This window comes from Haemorhous mexicanus, chromosome 4 (assembly GCF_027477595.1).
Source record: "Haemorhous mexicanus isolate bHaeMex1 chromosome 4, bHaeMex1.pri, whole genome shotgun sequence".
In the NCBI taxonomy this organism is placed as follows: domain Eukaryota; kingdom Metazoa; phylum Chordata; class Aves; order Passeriformes; family Fringillidae; genus Haemorhous; species Haemorhous mexicanus.
Window position 1 is genome coordinate 65,116,981 of NC_082344.1, and position 17,933 is coordinate 65,134,913.

The following is a 17,933-nucleotide window of genomic DNA, read 5'->3' on the forward strand; positions in this document are numbered from 1 at the left end:
GTAGTTTTCATTCTAATTCCCAATAATTCACGTATCATTTTCTGAGATACAAATTTGCAAAAGTAAAGGCAACCTCATAATAAATAAATATAGGGAAGATGAGCAATGTATGTGAAAAATGTGAAAATTTTGTGGATATGTACAGAAAAATCTTTTTAGGTATTTACCATACTGCTTATTATTTGTAAATATGTTGTAGGAAACACAAGCACTAGATAGAACAGTGTTAGAAAATGCATACTTATGAACTAATTTTCTGATTTCTAAGAGCTGTAAGAAGAATCTTGGGACATTAAATAAACTATAAACAAAAAAAAACACCCCAGGTATGTTTGTTCCGGTTTTCTCCTTACCTGTCTTTTCTCTTGTTTAGAGAAGGGATCTTTTCTAAACTTCTCTTTATCAGATCTTGCCTTATTTTGTTCTCCAGTGTTTGCCACAACTCTTGGTTCTTCCTGAAGGGGCAAGAAAGAAAAATTCCCAGCAGCAAATCCCCAAATATACACATTTTTCTTCCCTCTCTGTCTTTAGCTACCAAACCCACGACAGCAACAGCACAAATACAGTCAGTAAGAGTGTTCAAGTTTTTTTGCTGCCCTGCCACAAATCATTGAAATCAGTTAAGATCACACCTCAGGGCATGGTACCAAGGACTCTTATCTGTTCCTTGAGAACCCACAGCTGCCAAGGACTCGACTCAGTGCCACAACATCTGCTTTTGTCTCCTGCCCAGGCCATGGCAGGGAGTTGGGAGAGCAGGTCCTGGACATCCCTTGGTGTTACTGCACAGAGTTCAGCTCTTGTTAATGAGGCTAAAGGGGAGTGACAAAGGCTCTGAGAGTCTACCAGTCTCTGTGAGAAAATGGAAACTCAGTGGCCACTTGAAACTTCAGTAATTAACTACAAAGGGACAGACACCTACAAGGTTGCAACTTTCACCATTAGGAAGGAGGATCTCCTTTACATCTTTAAGAGCTACAGACACCTAAAACCTGGTGTGTCATGAACATTATTAAAAAAAGTGGAAGAAAAATATTTTAACAAACCCAACTGAGGCAACAGAAAGAAAATGATCAGAACAGGATTTATAAATCTATGAAATAACTGTTTAATTATTGAATCTATAAAATTATTTTAACATTTTATTATTAAATTTATTATAGTTAAAATATTTCACAAAATAAAGTAGCAGTTTTAAAGTATTTTTACCCCAAGAAAATAGTTCAAAAGGAAACTTATGCACCTGTGATTTTTCCCTGTATCTGTCAATCTCATTGTCCAGCAAAAAGACATACACATAAACAACAATCTTGTCTTGCAGTGGTCTACCAGAAAACATCACACCTACCTTTTCTTACAGCTGCCAGACTCATCTGCATTACTGTCACTTTCAACAGCACCATCTGAATATTTACTGATGGAATCAAGGACAGAAAGTACCTCACTTTGTGAGCTGGAGGGCAGCAGCAAGTTCAGGACCCTGTGCAACACCCCCACTGGCACCCTTGTCAGTTTAGCTAAATAACCCACCAGACGGAGCTCCTAGAGGATAAATGAGTAGAAGAAAGATAAATTCAAAACTGAAAATAAATGTTAGCCAATCTTTGTTACTGTTATTAAATAAATAGTCATTATGGAAATAAAAAATATTACTGAAGATTATTTTAGTTAGTGACAATTTTGGCATCAAGTGCTCACACTTCCATGTTCACTGTTTCTACCCACAGTGGCCGATGTATTTCATTTGGGATTTTGGCAATGTAAATGCTAAATAACCTTGGCATACCTGCTTAGGGCATGTACTTGATGCCCTTTGGTTTGAAAAATAACAAGACAATTACATTCTAACAAGTAAAGCTTAACTAATTCATGGAGTGTACTACTATAAGGAAATCATTTCAAGATAGCAAGGAAGCAATATGGCATTCCTTGGTCTGTAAAATTATGGAGGGAAAAATACTCTTGAAAAACTTGATACATTGTCATGGTAGATCACTTTATTGTTCAGCTTCTCCTAACACCAGATTTTGTGGTAAGCTCAGAGAACAGCTTGTTAAGAGGTGAAGGAAAACACCTGCTTTTCTTTTGGTAGTATTTTTTTATTTCCTAACGTCCTGCTCATTTTTTGCCCTAAGGTCAGTAGTAAAGCACATTCATACAATGTTCAAATAGACTGAGTTCAAATTTAGTTGTTCCATAGACACTCAGCCAGCCCTATCTCCTGCCCTACTCCAAAACTCAAAATTCCATTGCTATTTTCTGCTCTGTTGTCATAAATACAGTGTCACCAGTGTGGCTCTGCAGATCTCTTGCGTGTATCAAATATGCAAAGTCTACAATATATTAAGGACTACGTGGAAAGGAAAGAGTAAGGCAAATGAAAGCAAGTTAAATTTCTCAAAGAATGCCAGGAGAAAAGCTGCTGTTGTCTAGTCAAGCCATACATGTAACTCAGGTAGCTAAAGTTAGGTAAGACATGCCAAATGCAATGACTCATGACAGCTGAGTTATCACCACTCTGCAGACCCTCCTGTAAGTGTTGATGGAGGGAATGACTACAAAGTCTATGTCACATAGAACCCCACAAGGTCCCACCATGCAGGAAGACAGCCAGGTTCTTTGTCCAGAGTAGTTTCAAAAAGTCACAGCAAATGTTTGCCTCCTTTTCTGTATAACAACTTTTCAGAGGAGTGAATTCACTATGAGATCCCTGGATTATCTGAATGCTCTTTGAAAGAAACAAAGCATCACCAGCAAGACAGTCTTAAGCCAAATTTAGACAGCCATACAAAATAAAGAAATCAATCAACCTCCTTTCCCCTTAATTGTCCTTCAAGCAGAGAATTCTCTCCGAAAGGGTGAGAAAACACTTTCCAAACTTTTCTGGCCTCTTTAGTGTTGGTATAGATTTTACAAGGAACCACTGAGATCACACAGACTTAACAAGAAAAAAAAATCCTAAAACTGATGAGAGATTAGTAAATTCATACAGTTCTTAAAATATTTTCAGCCTGACTAGGCACCAAAGTTGAACACCACTACTTAGTGAAAGAAATTATTTTATTCTTCTTTGGAGACGAATGCAAATAAGAGTGTAAATACAAATACAGACACCCAAGTCTAAATTCTATAGTACTGTCTTGTACTTCTGGTCTTTAAACACTTTTCTTCTCTAAACTTACAAAATGCAACATTAAGTGAGAATAAACATGACAGATCTCTGAGACCTATTCTGCTCTCTTTGGCTAAATGTTGTCAGGACCTTTAAACCAGTTTTGAAAACAAGTATGAGTAACGATACTAGAAAATTTAAATAGCAGTCCCACTGTCATCTAATTTTTGAAACCTAATCAATGCAAATCATCCTTAATGCTCATCAAAATCTAAACAAGACCCTTTTTTCATTACATGATGATTCGACTGTAAATCTGTCTGCTAACCAGAAAATTGGGCACTTCAGCTCTCTACAGAATGAAATGCAACAGGACAAACCTTGAAAAGATTTGTAAATGAATAAACAGAAGTGTAACTCAGTAAAATTCAAAAGGCTGAAAGTAGCTCAGAAGTAGCTGAAGTGACTGACAGTATAGGCTGCAAACTGGTAGCAACTACTAGCAGAGAGTAACTCTAAATACATCTAATGGTTCCCAAAAAAGAAGAAAAGCTGATATCCAGATACAGCTGTAATTTAAACTTGGAAGCTTTGTTCAATTTCATGCTTACCTGACTATAAATTGCCAAAAACGCATTTGTTTCTATATTTTCCAGGAGATCTTCAAGCACCATGCAATTCCATTGCTCATCTCTCAAGCTGAAGTGAAAGACAGAATTAACATTGAAATCTTCCCAGGTGCAATGACTGCATTATAGGAAACAAAATTGGAAGGTCACCCGTTCGGGAAGCATATCTGTCTGTCAGCAAATCTGCTGTGAGCAGCCTAACTTCTAAAACATGCCAAATTCTCTTCCCTGCTTCCCTGAACCCCCAAGCAAACATCAGAATCTAAGGCTGTGCTACTGCACATAATTCAAATCTGGAATCCCTCCAAAGCAATGCGATTCAACCTGTCCCCATCTTCTTGCCCCCTTTTAAAATTTCATCACACTTTAAGGCAAGTTGTGGGTCTTTTTGTAGCTGAAATATGATATTAAACAGTATAATCACTGCTGGTAATTATTTTTCTTTTCCAGACAAAAAGAAAAATAATGACATCATGTACAAATCCTGCAATGTACAAAAGTACAAAACTTGTTCCTTCCAGGAAATTTTCAAGTAAAGCCTAGTTGCAGTTTCTTTGAAGGTTTCCCTGATAAGTTACCAGCTTGTGGATACTCATGCAGAGATTTATCTGATCCTCTACTGACTCTTTACTTCTGCAACAGGAAAGTTCTTCATCTAAACTCAGCAAAGCTCCAGCTTTTTCAGAATTAAAACAGACTTACCACTATCACAGCCATTTTTAATATATCAGTGGTTTTATGGAAAACCACTTTCTAATGGAAAACACTTTGAGGACATTACATGAAGCTTGAAATGTGCCAGGCTTTTAATACTATGCAATACACATGGAAATTGCATTTCTACCTCCTGTAACCCTAATAAAAGTAATACAATAGGCTGCAATTTTGCAAATTATCACCCATTTTTGCTAGGCAGCCATTCTGACAAGACAGATATTTCTATACACCTCCCAGGAGGCATTTTATTTGTCACTGGTATCTTTACTTAAAAACTGGCCAAGGAAAATTGAAATTGAAGAGGAGTTTACACATCTCATCAAAAATAATTGTGTGCCAGGGAATTCAGTCTACAGTATGACAATGGAGATGGAAATTCAATTTAAATTGTCTCAGCTATTTCCTCTGACCCCAGCCGATCATGTTGCTCTGAAGTCCCTCCCTATCTTCCTCGGAGACAAAGTAATAGGAATAAAATTATTTTCCTCCTTAATGCTAAGGAGTATTGTTATTTTTCCACTATCCCTGTCAAAAAATGGTGACTGCCATGCAATACACAGCACCATATGCTACTGAGTTATTATTATTTCATGTTTCTTATTTCAATGTTCCCAACTCCTCAGTTATGCTCTGGGCCACAGCAGAGATCAAATACAGATGTATGGTCCCTCCCCAGTAACGCAGAACATTCCTCCTGCTGTTTCTCCAGAGTATCTTATGGTCCATAAGAACTGCAGTAACACAGTAAAACCTGAGACCAAAGAACTTACCTTTGCTGGTACAGGTTTATAAATTGTCTACATTTATTCATGGCCTGAGTTAACAGAACTGTCACATGTCTTTCTGCATTCGTGTCCACAGCTTCATTTGAGAGTCCCAAACCATCCAGAATCCACCTCTGCCTACTCATTAGATGCTGCTGCACTGACTCCTTATGCAACATCTCATACTCCAGCTTCTTTTCAAGTTCTTCAATCTCCTAGAGGTTGAAAATGCATGATAAGAAGTTAAATTATAACTTGAAAGAACAGATTTCATTTGGAGTGAAGAAAAAAGATGATGGTATCAGATTTTCTGATATTACTTTATTCATTTCTTATTCTACCCAGCCACTTGCAGTCATTACACTTCTCAATTCATTGCACAGCTTCAGTAAACATGACTGGCACGTTATGAATATCAGAACAATGACTCAATTTTCATTGTATTAAAAGTCAATGCTCTCTGAAACCTTCCACTGTAGAGGACATCCAGCAACTAGACTGTCAGCATGGCTGAGATCAAAACTAAGGAACCATTCAAATTCATTTGTAAGCTGCATAAACCCACTGAAACAGCTTGAGAAACAGACTAACTAATTTTAATTATACCAAATTAACAGCTAATATCAAAGGGATTTAAGTTAAAAGGCAGTAATTCATAATTAGTCTGATACAGTTAGGGTTAAAATAAAATGCTCAGAAAATCAAAAGGTTAAAATCCAAAATCTTCAGGGGACTGGATCCCCCATGCTAAAAATCTCACTTTGGTCAAAAAGTCAAACTAGACACCAGAAGGAAGGCTTCATATTCCCATTTCCAATGTCACTGTTGTCTCACCTCAACTTTTACATTGCTTACTGTCTTGAAGCCCCACTTCCTAACCTGTACCTTGGAGAAAATGTTGAATTTTAATCCATTCCTCTGCCTCATTAGCTGTATTTAACCCAGTGTTAGCTATTCTAGGTCTCACTTCTGCCCCTTCTTCAATCCTTTTTCTTCACCTGTTCAAGAACAGAGAAGGTAAAAGCAACTTCTCTGAAAAGCCCCCTCACACTTATGGCATAAAAGGCAAAAATACTCTTCCTACATTCAACTTTCACTATTTCCTACAGCTCTATCACAAATTCAAGTAGAACTGGAGGCATATAAGCATTCTAACTGCCACTCTATGAGAAACTCTGTAGAGATGACCACATTAAAATTTAACAAGGAATTTTCACAGCAGTAGCTGTCTAATGATGCCCTCTAGCAAAGAGTTTTTCTCAAAAACCCATTTTGTTTGTTCTACTCCAGTGCTCTCCCCAAGCCTCACTTGGATGGTTTTAAATAGCAGATGCAGAAAAAAAAAAGTCCTTGTGAAAACAGAGCACTGAAGTATTAAAAAAGGATTAGAAAATTGGCACATATCAAATATGTAATAAATATGGTGAAGGGAAGAGGTTTTTCCAGATTTTCTGCTATTTAAACTGCATGAGTGTGCCTGGAGTGAGATAGGTAGGAGGTTGTATAGATAATCTCTAAAAACTTGACAACTGAAGCATATCATGTGGTTATGGATTTTGCATGTGGACAGCATTATAACATGAGCAATTCTGTAAGACAGACACAACAATTTACTCTTCTGTCACGAGTCCAAATCACTTCTCAACTGTCTTTCTTTCAATCAATAAAATATTAAGTAGCCACCAAAATACTGCCCTTTCTGCCTGCATGCAACTGTAACAAAAATAAAAAATAATAATACACAATCTTCCTTGGCTCTCCTTCTCTTTATGTCTTTTACTGAATGTATTGAAGTGCAATACTCACAGAAATTAAAGTCTGGGTCACCAGAAGCTGTAAAGCAGCAGCTAAATCAAAGATACTCTAATAGTGGCTGTTTCCTAACAGGATTTTTTCTTTTAACAACTACATTACTTACAGGATTGTGTGCTTCTAAAATTTGAATACATTCCAGTTTTGACAGGGTTTTTGATGTGTTCAGTTGTTCAAAGAGCAAAGCTTGCACATTTATGATAGCAGTATACAGCTCCAGCATTTTGGATTGTTTAACAGTCTTTTGAAAGGCTAAAGAAGCACTATACTCTCCAAGTTTATTTTCCAGATTGCGCAGGTGACACTCTTTTTCAAGCTGCAACTCATACTTAATCTAAAAAAAACACAAAAACAAAAAACCAAAACACAAAAGATAGATTAACAGAAACTCTTACAGGCACACATGCACACTTGTGATTTTAGTACTGTTTAATTAACAAGCAGGATTATAACAGCAAAGAAATCAGAGCTGTTATCTTATAATGTAATACACTGTTTCAAGAAGTGCTTTTAGCCTTCAATTCCAAGTTTTTACTGTAATCAAAAAAACCTACAGTACAGTCAAATACTGTAAAGAGATCAGGCTTTCTTTTTGGGTAGTCAAAACTGAAATACTAAATGTTAACACAAAACAGAGGCTCTATATAATTTTTTATTATAATAAAATTAAAAGCTAGAAACACAAATAAATCTATGGTTACCTTGGTTACCTATGGTTAAGATGAAAATATGCCCTTTTGCTTAGAAAAAACATGGAACTTACAGAAGACTGTAGTTAGTTTCAAACTGGTAAGTGTCAGTTAATGCTGACTGATGACATTCAACCATTCTTTGAGCAAATAAAAAAATCTTCTTATATAAAACAGAGCTAAACTGTAAATCAAAAGTCTATTGGCAATGGATTTCAAATAAGATTAGAACTGGATTGGATCAACATCAAACAGCATAAAATCCAAGTGATTTAACTCAATAACTGTGTTGCTGCCACACATTTGATGGAACATCCCCAGGAACTATTCAAGGGTGAAAAGCAGGTGCAGCATGTGCAGGCACACAATCCAATGCATGTGACTGATGAGCTCTCCATGCTGTACCACTGACACTGAGAGCCAAGGACACTGCACTGTGACTATTCTTCTGTGGGACAATGTCTATAGCAGCCAGCTGCAATTACCTGCTTTAGGTGCTTCCATCTGAGCTTGTCACTACAAGCTCCCTTCACACTCAAAGAAAAGATACTTCTCAGTAGGTTGCATATCCTAAAAGATGGATTTCCACTGCCATGTAAGGTGGATGTCTAGGTTAGACACCGATGGCTCCACTGCATATCTAACATTTAGGTAGCTGAATCTTCAAAAGACTACAGTAAACAATTACCAGTTTGTTTTTATTCTCTCCCCTTGTACTATTCTCTTGGGCTCAGAGAGATGGATTGTGAGAGAGAAAAGACACAGATAGAGAAAGCACATGCAGCCCTGAGAGCTCCAACTCTACTACTTGGTGTTTTAAAACAATTAGAAATATTTAATCTTATATTTATTACTGCATACTTTAAATTAATATTCAATTAATATAAATATTTTAAAATAGGAAGAAATATTTCACAGTATTTTACAATGAAGGTGGTGAAACATCTTCAACATTATACAGCAAATGAACTCCTCTTAAACAAATAAAATGCTGCATCACTCAACTGGTATTGCTATCTACCCCCAGCCACATCAGTTTCTTTCTGACTCTTGCCAGCTCTGAAACCACCCATACAATTAGAATGACAACAGCTATGCCAGATGGTGCATATAAAACTGGAACAAAGATGTTCAGAGAAGCTAAATTTCCAATTTTAAAACAAGATTCTAATAAAAATGTAAGACAGTATTTACTGCCTTTCATTTACTAAACAAGTATTCAGTACTTTTTTGACTCTAAAGCTTTGCCCATAATCTGATGTACATTCAAGGAAGAATACCAAAACCACCAAAATTTTGAAAATCAGGGCATTAGGCATTGAAGCCAAAATTTCAATGCCTCTGTTAAAGGATTAGAACATTCTCAGGCCACACTTGTCAAACTAGTGAAGAGTGCTAGAACACACTTGCCTTCTTGTTACAGTCTCGCCCAAGCACCTGCTCTCACTTTCATAGATTGGGTGCTAGACTAGATAAAAAGTGTGCTTTTATCATCTGCAACCAAATCAAACAACGTGTTGGTCTCACATGATACTGAAACTATTTCTGAATTAACATGTTGACCCAACATTTTTCATTTTTCAGGACAGAGGTATAAAAAGCTAAGAAATAGGTATAAAACCAGCTTTTTATCCCAATTGGTACAAAAAATTAATCTTGTAATCACTTTGAAACTAATTTTTTATCTACCAATTTTAATTAGCAATGACACCTGCTTGTCACGTGCACTTTCTACACCTGTGCACCACCTGTGTTTAACAAATTTATCATTGCAATGTCCTCCTGACATGCAAAACTAATATTATCCTTATCATATGCATGTGAAAGATCTCTTGTAACATCTACTAGCAGAGAAGTAAAAAGCCTTCAAAATCCCATATTAAGATCAACCCCACTCATTTCTCAAGGATTAACTTTAGCTTGGGGCTGTGTGTTTAAAAGGTACCCACCAGAATTAAGACTTCCTTTCAATTAGCTCTATACAAATAAACTCAGACTCTACCTAAAAAGCTTTTGGATCTAAGAATCCATTTGCAGATGTCCAGGAACTAAATGCTGCTCAGCTGAAGCATGCATTGAAGCACCTTCCATGTTTTGAAAGTCTTCCTAGAAAACCACAGGATCTAGGGGAGCCTTGCAATCTTGCACACACCAAGCCCCAGAACCATTGGAAGAAAATGGGGTGAGACATGAAACCAGTTCTGGAAATGAGATGCAAAAATTAAAACAAAGCAAAAGCTATTAAGTGTGAAATGCAACATCTTGATAAAGGCAGGCAATAGCAGAGAGATGCATCATGCCACTACCTTACACCTTTTTTCTGTGCTTCTTATTCCCGCTGATAGAATGCTGTCAATCTTTAATTACTAAAGATCTAGGTTTTGACCTCAGTCCAGAAAAGATTGTACTTACCCTATTCAAATTTTCACCTTTCACCGAGTCTTCATAAATTAAAATTTTGTCCTGTAAAGATTTCTTCAGAATATCTAACTTATGTTTATTCCTGGATCCTGTTTTTCCCATTTTAGAATGCTGCTGTAACAAGATAAGCAAAAATGCTTTATTTGTAAGAGGTATATGAGGATGGTAATGTTAAAATTATTACTTGGAATTATTGGCACACCCCAAATAATCAAAAACTTGGAAAATATGACTTTCACTGAGAAAGTACATCTGAAATGAAGGTGCTGCCTATTAATTCAGAACATTCATTTTGGACATTCAGACAAAGTTAGAATTTCTAAAAAAATTTCTTTCAAGTAGAATTATATATTCATCCTTTCCATGAAAACTCATAGCATATAAATTTGATTTTAAACAAGCTTTAGCAGTGATAATAAGAGAAGATTTTAACTGATACGTTGTCTCCTCAGCACAGTTAAAAATGAACAAAGAATATTAATTTAAGATCTACATTGTTTTCAACACACAGTCTGTGAATCACAAATGAACCATGATAATATTAAGAAGCACCGTTCCATGTAATCAAATTACTCTTGACCTTTCTATTTCTTTACAAGAATACCAACTAAGTATATGTACTCTTGGGAAAATGATAACATCTGTTCAACTGTAAGGTTTTGCAAAGTCATTTCCCTCCTTTAGTACATTAGAAACTATTAAGGCCTTGAACTAGGCTAATTCCTAGCACAATTAACCCAGCACAGTTTACATGTTTAGAAAACATAACTGAACTAAAACAAAGCAAGGACAAGTCCTCCTTTTTAAGATGGCATCAGACACAACTAATACAGGAAACATTTTTGGCCTCCATACTTTATAAGAACTGAAACCAATTTATAATTCCAAAGCTTTTACACTTTACTGAAGGAATTAAACACCCCTCACAGGGTTCTTTAAAAAGTGCTAGATTTGATAGGCAGATAGATTCCTTGTTGGAAACATTTCTCTGAACTTTGAGTATGCCTCATCTACATATTTAGATGTGAGGAAATAACCCCAAACTGTCTGCATACACCTAAATCTTTTGGAAACAAGAAACAGAAATCATGTCCAATTTCTTGCCAAGAAAGGCCATCTAACTCAGGAACTTTACTTTCCTAAACAGACAAAACAATGTAGAAGTCTCTTTTTCAGAAACTCCCAAAACTTTCACAAAAGCAACAGAAATACACAGGTGTATGTGAAAAAGACCTATTTATCCAACTGCTGCCCAAACAGTTACCTTTAAGTAAAGTGGTCCATGCAAACAGGAAAAGTGTACACTGCTGTTGCAGCTATGAAGAAGCTACAGACCCAGATCTGCAGCCATGCCAACAGCCACAGGTACCCCCAGGAACCCCTTCCACATCCCCACACCGATCCCACGCTGTTCCCACCTGTTCACTGGTCATTGCTAAATTCTGCCCAACTTTCAGCACCTCGGTGTCCCTCTGCTCCACTTCAAAAGCCTGAAGCAAGGTTCTTGCTCTTATCTTGGGCCAAGCCAAGCTGCTGTCCACCTGAGAGAAGCAGCAGTGCAACTCTTGTCTCATTCTAAGCAACTCCTCTTCTGAGAGTGAAAGGGGTAAACTTAGAAGTTGCCTGTTAAAAAAACACAAGAGCCATTTGCTGTCTAGAGATTTAGGCAATATTGCATAAAATGTAAGAGACATGCACACAAACACTTTACTCAGCAGTGATCATCCTTTTTTGCTCTATTTCATGTATCAGTTAGTGATTCCACACACAGCAATGAACTGTTCAGCATGTACAAAATACTCAAGGATACCTTAAATTCTGCATACAGAGCTTCCTGGACTGTAAAAGTTCATTTTCAAAGGAAAACAGCTTTTGAATATTTTAAAAATAAATTAATATTTTTAGCTCATTTCCTATGCATAGAACCTTCCATCTCTTCAGACAATACAATCCCTGAACTTCAGCTGAAATCAAGATAAAAGCTTCCCATAAAATCTCCCTGTGCTGTTCCCAGCACTTAGCAGCCACAGCTACTGAGAAAGAAAAAAATAAAACAAAATCTCTCTCTATTATAAATGCATATGCCATCTCTTAGATCAACAGATAACAATGTTTCCAGCTGTTAATTGTAAAAAAAGGCACTCTGCAGTCTGAAAAATGCAACATATTTTAAGAGTAATTTGAATTACTCAAAGTTCCCATTTTTCAGAAATAAGGTTCTCAACACAGATCTCTAAGGAATTGATGATCATTGGGTCAAGCTGAAGTTGACTTAAAAATAAAGCATGCTCACTTCTGATTAACCACAGACTACACTCATCTTCTTACCCTGTGTATCTTATTTCCTTAAGAATATTTCACAAAAAATAGCATACTTGTTTGGAAATTTTACTCCACAAAAAAATGCTTGGATTTAAAATATGAACAGCATATTTTTTAAAGAGGACTTTTCATTGAAAAAAGTATTATGCTGCATGCTTCATTAGTACTGATACTTTTATTTAATGTATACCAGACCTATACTGCCTCATAATTTCACTAAAATATTTGAGTTTAGAAATAATTTTTTCTTTCTACTGATTAAGCAAAGAACAGTTGATACACTTTTAATGCATGAGGTTTTTCCCTTCAAAAAGTTGTTTACTTTAAGACTAGACTACTCCAAACGATTATTTATAGTATATTTAACCATTTCTCATCTTGTCTTAGACTCATGGAAGAAAAACCATGCTATAAATCCACACACATAGATATATATAGAGAGATATGAAATAAAATACAGCAAATAGAGTTTTGCTATATGCTATATTTAAAAAGGACTTTAAACAATTACAATCTTCACAAATATTTTGGACTAACCCATGGTCTCTTTAATAAGCAACAAAAATGAAAAGCTATCGTTCAAAATAATGCTTTTTGAAAACTAGACAGCAGATGAGAACAAAACATGAGAGCTAGCATCTGTCATCAAAATACCATAACTCACAGACAATGGACTAGAAAAAGACTATGACAGATTCAAAGGGGCTATTGGTAGGACAGTTGTTGCTGCATTTTCTGTATATATTTTCCTGCATTTTACTGAAAAAAAAACCCAAACAGTTTATTGCTGCTTCAAATAAAGATAGCATCTAACAAATATGACAGGCACACTGCAGGTTGGAACAGAGTTATTATGGAATAGTTAGTTAGAAACAGTAAAGTCCTGCTGGGTCATACAATCTACCTCCATATTCCTGCAGGTCTGCTCTTGGCAATGTAAGCCAGAGATGGTTAAGACAAGCTAGAAAATGCATATAAATGACTCACAGAAAAGTATTTAAAATGCTGAATAAAATACAAAGCCCTTGAAATTAGAACCAAAACAACAGGAAAAAATGGAATTTTCTCTTTTTTAGCAAAGCAAATGCAATGGGTAAAGTTTCTTTTTATACTCTTGTTATATGGTTTTACAAAATGTGGCAGAAAACCTTATTCTGTCTGGATAAAACTGCCCATACAAATCTATTTTGCTTTAAAGAAGAGAAATAAAGATGAAACTTTTACCAGTGTCTTTTTTTTTCCTTTTTTTTTCCTTCCTCTCTGTTCAATCTCTTATGCCTGGTACATTTTCTTCAGAGCCACACAGCTTATTATAGGTTTGCCTGTTCCAGTTGCTTCCCCTAAAGCTGCAATTTTATTTTTTCATGTTCCCATGTCTCTAACAATGTCTCTTATTAAATAGACATTGTATAAGAAATGTAGTACTGCAAATATTCAGGCAATCAAACAACCAGACATAAATGTAGTTGAAAGCTAAGAAAAAATGCTCACCAACATTCCCTGATCTCTCAGGGACCTTGCTGCCTGCTGTGAGAGGCACAACCAGTCCTGACCACAGCCATGGGTTCTCCCTGTGCAAGGCCTCCCGGCTGTGGCAAGGCCACCACCTGCTCTCCCACCTCCCCAGGGTCACATTGTAGCAGGCAGCAATGGCCCTGACACTTCCAGGGGCCAGAACTCCTCTCTGCAGCACTGCCTGTGCCATGATGTCCTCAGGCCAGAGCAGCCCAGTCTGACACCTGGGGCCATGAGCTGGACAGACAGATACTGCACTGTGTACTTAGGGACTACTTGTGCCAAAGCTTAAACCAAACCTGATGAGTAGGGCTTGACTTGTGGCTAGAAGGAATATATTCAACTTAGACTTGGGGCCAATTAGGTTTGACATACTAATTGGCATTTAAAAAGTGTGGGAACTCAAAGAACAGGCTGAGAATAACAATGAAAGATGTGTAAGTGATACCTCCCATGGAATGAATGGAAGTATAAAACCTTTATTCCACATTTTTAGCTTCAAGACTGCTGCTTCCTAGGATTTCCACTGCAGTGTTCACCCACTGGTACTGCATGGGCTGAGCACTTTGGAAAAAAAAAATCAATTCCTAAGTGCCCAACAGAGAACTGATCATTAGGAATTACAAGTGGACAGGTGTGAAAACTCCCAGTTCTCTTCTACTTGCCATAGTAACTGAGAAAAGAGTGCAGAGAGATACTTGCATGAATATTGACTGCTCCCAGCTCCTTATTTTCTTTTGTTCCGAGATGCCTGTTTCCAGCTCCTGGCTTAGCCTCTGCCTGGTGAGCTGAAGCAGCTCTTCAGCAGCCATGCTCTTGTCATGTTCTTCCCTTTCAAGCTGTGCATGTTTAACAACCATCTCTTTTTTGTGCTCCTCCATAGCCTCTAGCAGGAACAACTTTGGCACATTGAGTTTCACCAACTCTTGCACAACCACTCCACACTGAACACGTTTAAGCTCCTCAATGGTTTTCTCTGCTAGGCTAAACAGAAGCTCCTTCAGCTCCTCGCTGGCATCATTGTCAAGCTTTTCAGTAAGTTCTTCAAATTCAATGGTGTGATCACTCAGAAGATTTTTCCAGTGTCTCAGGTAGTGAGAGATCTCATCAGTAGTTTTGAAGGGGTCTCCAAGTGACAACTGCTCCTTCTGATGCTCTTTCTGCTGATTCATTTACCAAAAGGAGGAACAAAGTTAAGAAAAAAGAACATCTTGAATTCTAGCTCCTCAAGTACAAATTTCATAGCAATGCAAAATTTCATATTTCTGCTTTTCCATGTTCTCAAAACTGCTTTTCAGTGTCCAGAGGCTCACCTAGCTCTCAACAGATTGGCTTTGTGAGCACTTAGGAGGTCTGTGATAATTCTGACTATTGTTAGATACAAGGGCTGTGATAATATGGACTGTTGCTAGATAAAAGAGCTAACACCTAAACAAATGCATCCTCGTGCGGTTTGACAGCTATGAATTACTGCATGACTAATACAGAATATGGTGGCACACAGCTAAAACCAACTGGCACTTATTTTAAACCATGCTCCTGGCAGTGCTGACCCCTGCTATAAGAACTACATCTTATTTTTCAATTAATTCAATTTCTAATTCATGATAAGCCCTAGGAAAATAAAACCATTGAAAATAATTACCTTTTGCAGCATTTCCCGCCTTCGCTTGGTAATGAGCTTCTGGCAAAGCTTCTGCTTTTCTTGTTTTAAATCATGATCAAATTTCTGTTTAACAAAATTAATTTCAGCCTCAGCTCGGTCCAGCAGGATTCCCAAATGACTTTCAGGTAGATGACCTGCTCTGTAATAACAGTGTTTGAAGGCTGTTATCTCAAATTCTTAAGAGCAAAAGGACATATGAGGCAATTAGCACCATAAAAAGGCTCAGCAAAATAGACACAAAGAATGATCTTTCTTTCTTTAGCAGTGATACTTGGGAGAATCAAACAAGGAAGGGGATAATCAGAGGACAATCTCAGAGATGAGCACAGAATTGAGGCAGTTTGTGAAGGTGTATAAAAAGAAACAAGAAGAAGGATGGATATATGGGAAGGATAGACAAAAAGGACAGATGGGAAGGACAGGCAAGTGAAAAACCAATTACACATCAGTTTGTAATGTAAGTGATATTCAAATGAGACATTTTAAACCTTATATATTAAGCATATTTAATTTTTTTCATTTAATGCCCTTGGAATGCCATTTTATTTTATATGTCTTTTACAACTTCTCCTTATTAAAACAAATCTCTCTTTAAAGTATGCAATCCAGTAAAAAGAAATATTCTTTTCAATCATATCCACAAAATACTTCTATTCATACTTTCTACAATTTTTACATCAGAAGAATTATAAAAATTTCAAAATAATAGCAAAATTCAATTATCTGAAACAGCAAATTGTCAGCTGTAAGCCCACAGTGCTTTCAAGTGGAAGTTCAACACTATGGTCTACCTCCAGTTGCTACAGCATTTAATGTAAAAGAGAAAACAAGATCTCAACAGTGGCTGCAACAGTTAAAAAAAATTCCCACCTCCATGAACTCAAATTGAATTTCAGGACTTACTTGCTATTACATTTACACTACAAGTTCCCCAAATCTTTCTTCAACAGAAGAATAAAAGAACATCTTAATTCAGACCAGGCTGTTGGATAGTTGTGAGTTATAATTTCTATTAAGCACAGTGGACTTACAAAATGTGATGTTGAAAAGGTCAACACGAAACTTTGAATTGAAAGCACCAATTCCTGACCTGAACCTGGATGTTATACAGATACCTTCTAATTTAACTATCCAGTCCCCATTTTCTCAAAGATTACAGAGTCAGGACTCAGATGAATCCAAAGCTTCCAAGGTTTCATTCCAGTGTGATAACTGGCCCAATTCCTAAATTAAAGTTGTATCTAAATGTGGTAAGCAAGCTCTTCTCCAGAAAGGAGAGTCTTATTTTGGTTTATTAGGATTTATTGCTACTGTGACAACTTAATTCCAACCAAAACTCACGAAGTAAGAGCTAAAATAAAGCAGAAGATTACCAAATTAGCTCGTTTGCACCCACTGCACTGTAACCAGGGTGGCCAGAACCCATAATTCACACCTCCCTATCTTCTGCTCAAGCATCCACAACTATCTGAGCAAGCCATGAAACATCAATCCTATATAATATATGTGCTGGATAGAAACCCAGATGTGCTTTATCACAGTAATGTCAACAAAACAGATCCTCCTTTTCAAAGAGCTTTTTCAAAGTCCATCTATTGCATTTCTTTAATCTGCAAAGAGGATTAAAATACCTTTCAGTATTTTGCAAGTAATCCACCAAGCATCATTCTTGGCCAGGTAATTTCTGCCTTAAAACTAATCAATCTTAAAATTCAGTGTTATGTCAAAACCTCCCAAACAGAACCATGTTTTCTTGGTAACTCTAAGTCCTCCCCCTCCTTTTTGACTGAACCCAAGGGAAAAGACAGCTGAATAAAGGTAATTAATTATGGTGAGAAAGTGAGGAAAGATAATAACCAAGATATTATTTTTAACACCTTCATCCTTTCTTGTACTGAGGAAATAAACCCAGGCTTGCTGCCTCCAATTAAAATCCCTGTCCAGAGCACTGAAAAGAGTCTGCAATAGAAAAAGATAGATGTGCTGGAACCACACAGCAAATGAAAGTTTAAGAAAAGTCATGCAACACAGAATGATAGGAAGATGATATATAGCTACCTATTTTTAGGATTAAAAAAGGGCTACAGTGTTTCAATTGGTTTATTTAGAGATCCAGTATGACTGCAGCTAAAACTGCAGGTGAGGCAGTATTCCACCACCAAGCCGATGTCTGTTTATGTGCCAGCTTATATTAATTGGTGCTATGGTAATTCCTAAAAGGCTCAATCCTGGCAAGACACCTTCATTTCTGGTTTCGTGTAAATACAATATAAAAACAATTACAGT

General features: G+C 36.7%; 1 protein-coding gene across 12 annotated transcripts in view; it reads right to left on the reverse strand.

Moving 5' to 3' along the window:
- Positions 1–17,933, reverse strand: part of EVC2 (EvC ciliary complex subunit 2) — a 61,227-nt gene that overhangs the window by 3,276 nt on the left and 40,018 nt on the right. For 7 of the 12 annotated variants that reach the window (XM_059845187.1, XM_059845194.1, XM_059845192.1 and 4 more), the window contains 9 exons: positions 15,627–15,786; positions 14,684–15,144; positions 11,563–11,767; positions 10,136–10,258; positions 7,141–7,368; positions 5,229–5,437; positions 3,724–3,859; positions 1,349–1,542; positions 354–455 (listed from right to left, as the gene is read on the reverse strand). In XM_059845187.1, the coding sequence (XP_059701170.1) occupies positions 354–455; positions 1,349–1,542; positions 3,724–3,859; positions 5,229–5,437; positions 7,141–7,368; positions 10,136–10,258; positions 11,563–11,767; positions 14,684–15,144; positions 15,627–15,786 (1,818 nt within the window). The remainder of the gene's footprint in view (positions 1–353; positions 456–1,348; positions 1,543–3,723; positions 3,860–5,228; positions 5,438–7,140; positions 7,369–10,135; positions 10,259–11,562; positions 11,768–14,683; positions 15,145–15,626; positions 15,787–17,933) is intronic. The other 5 variants (XM_059845196.1, XM_059845190.1, XM_059845191.1 and 2 more) reach the window with 4 other exon arrangements.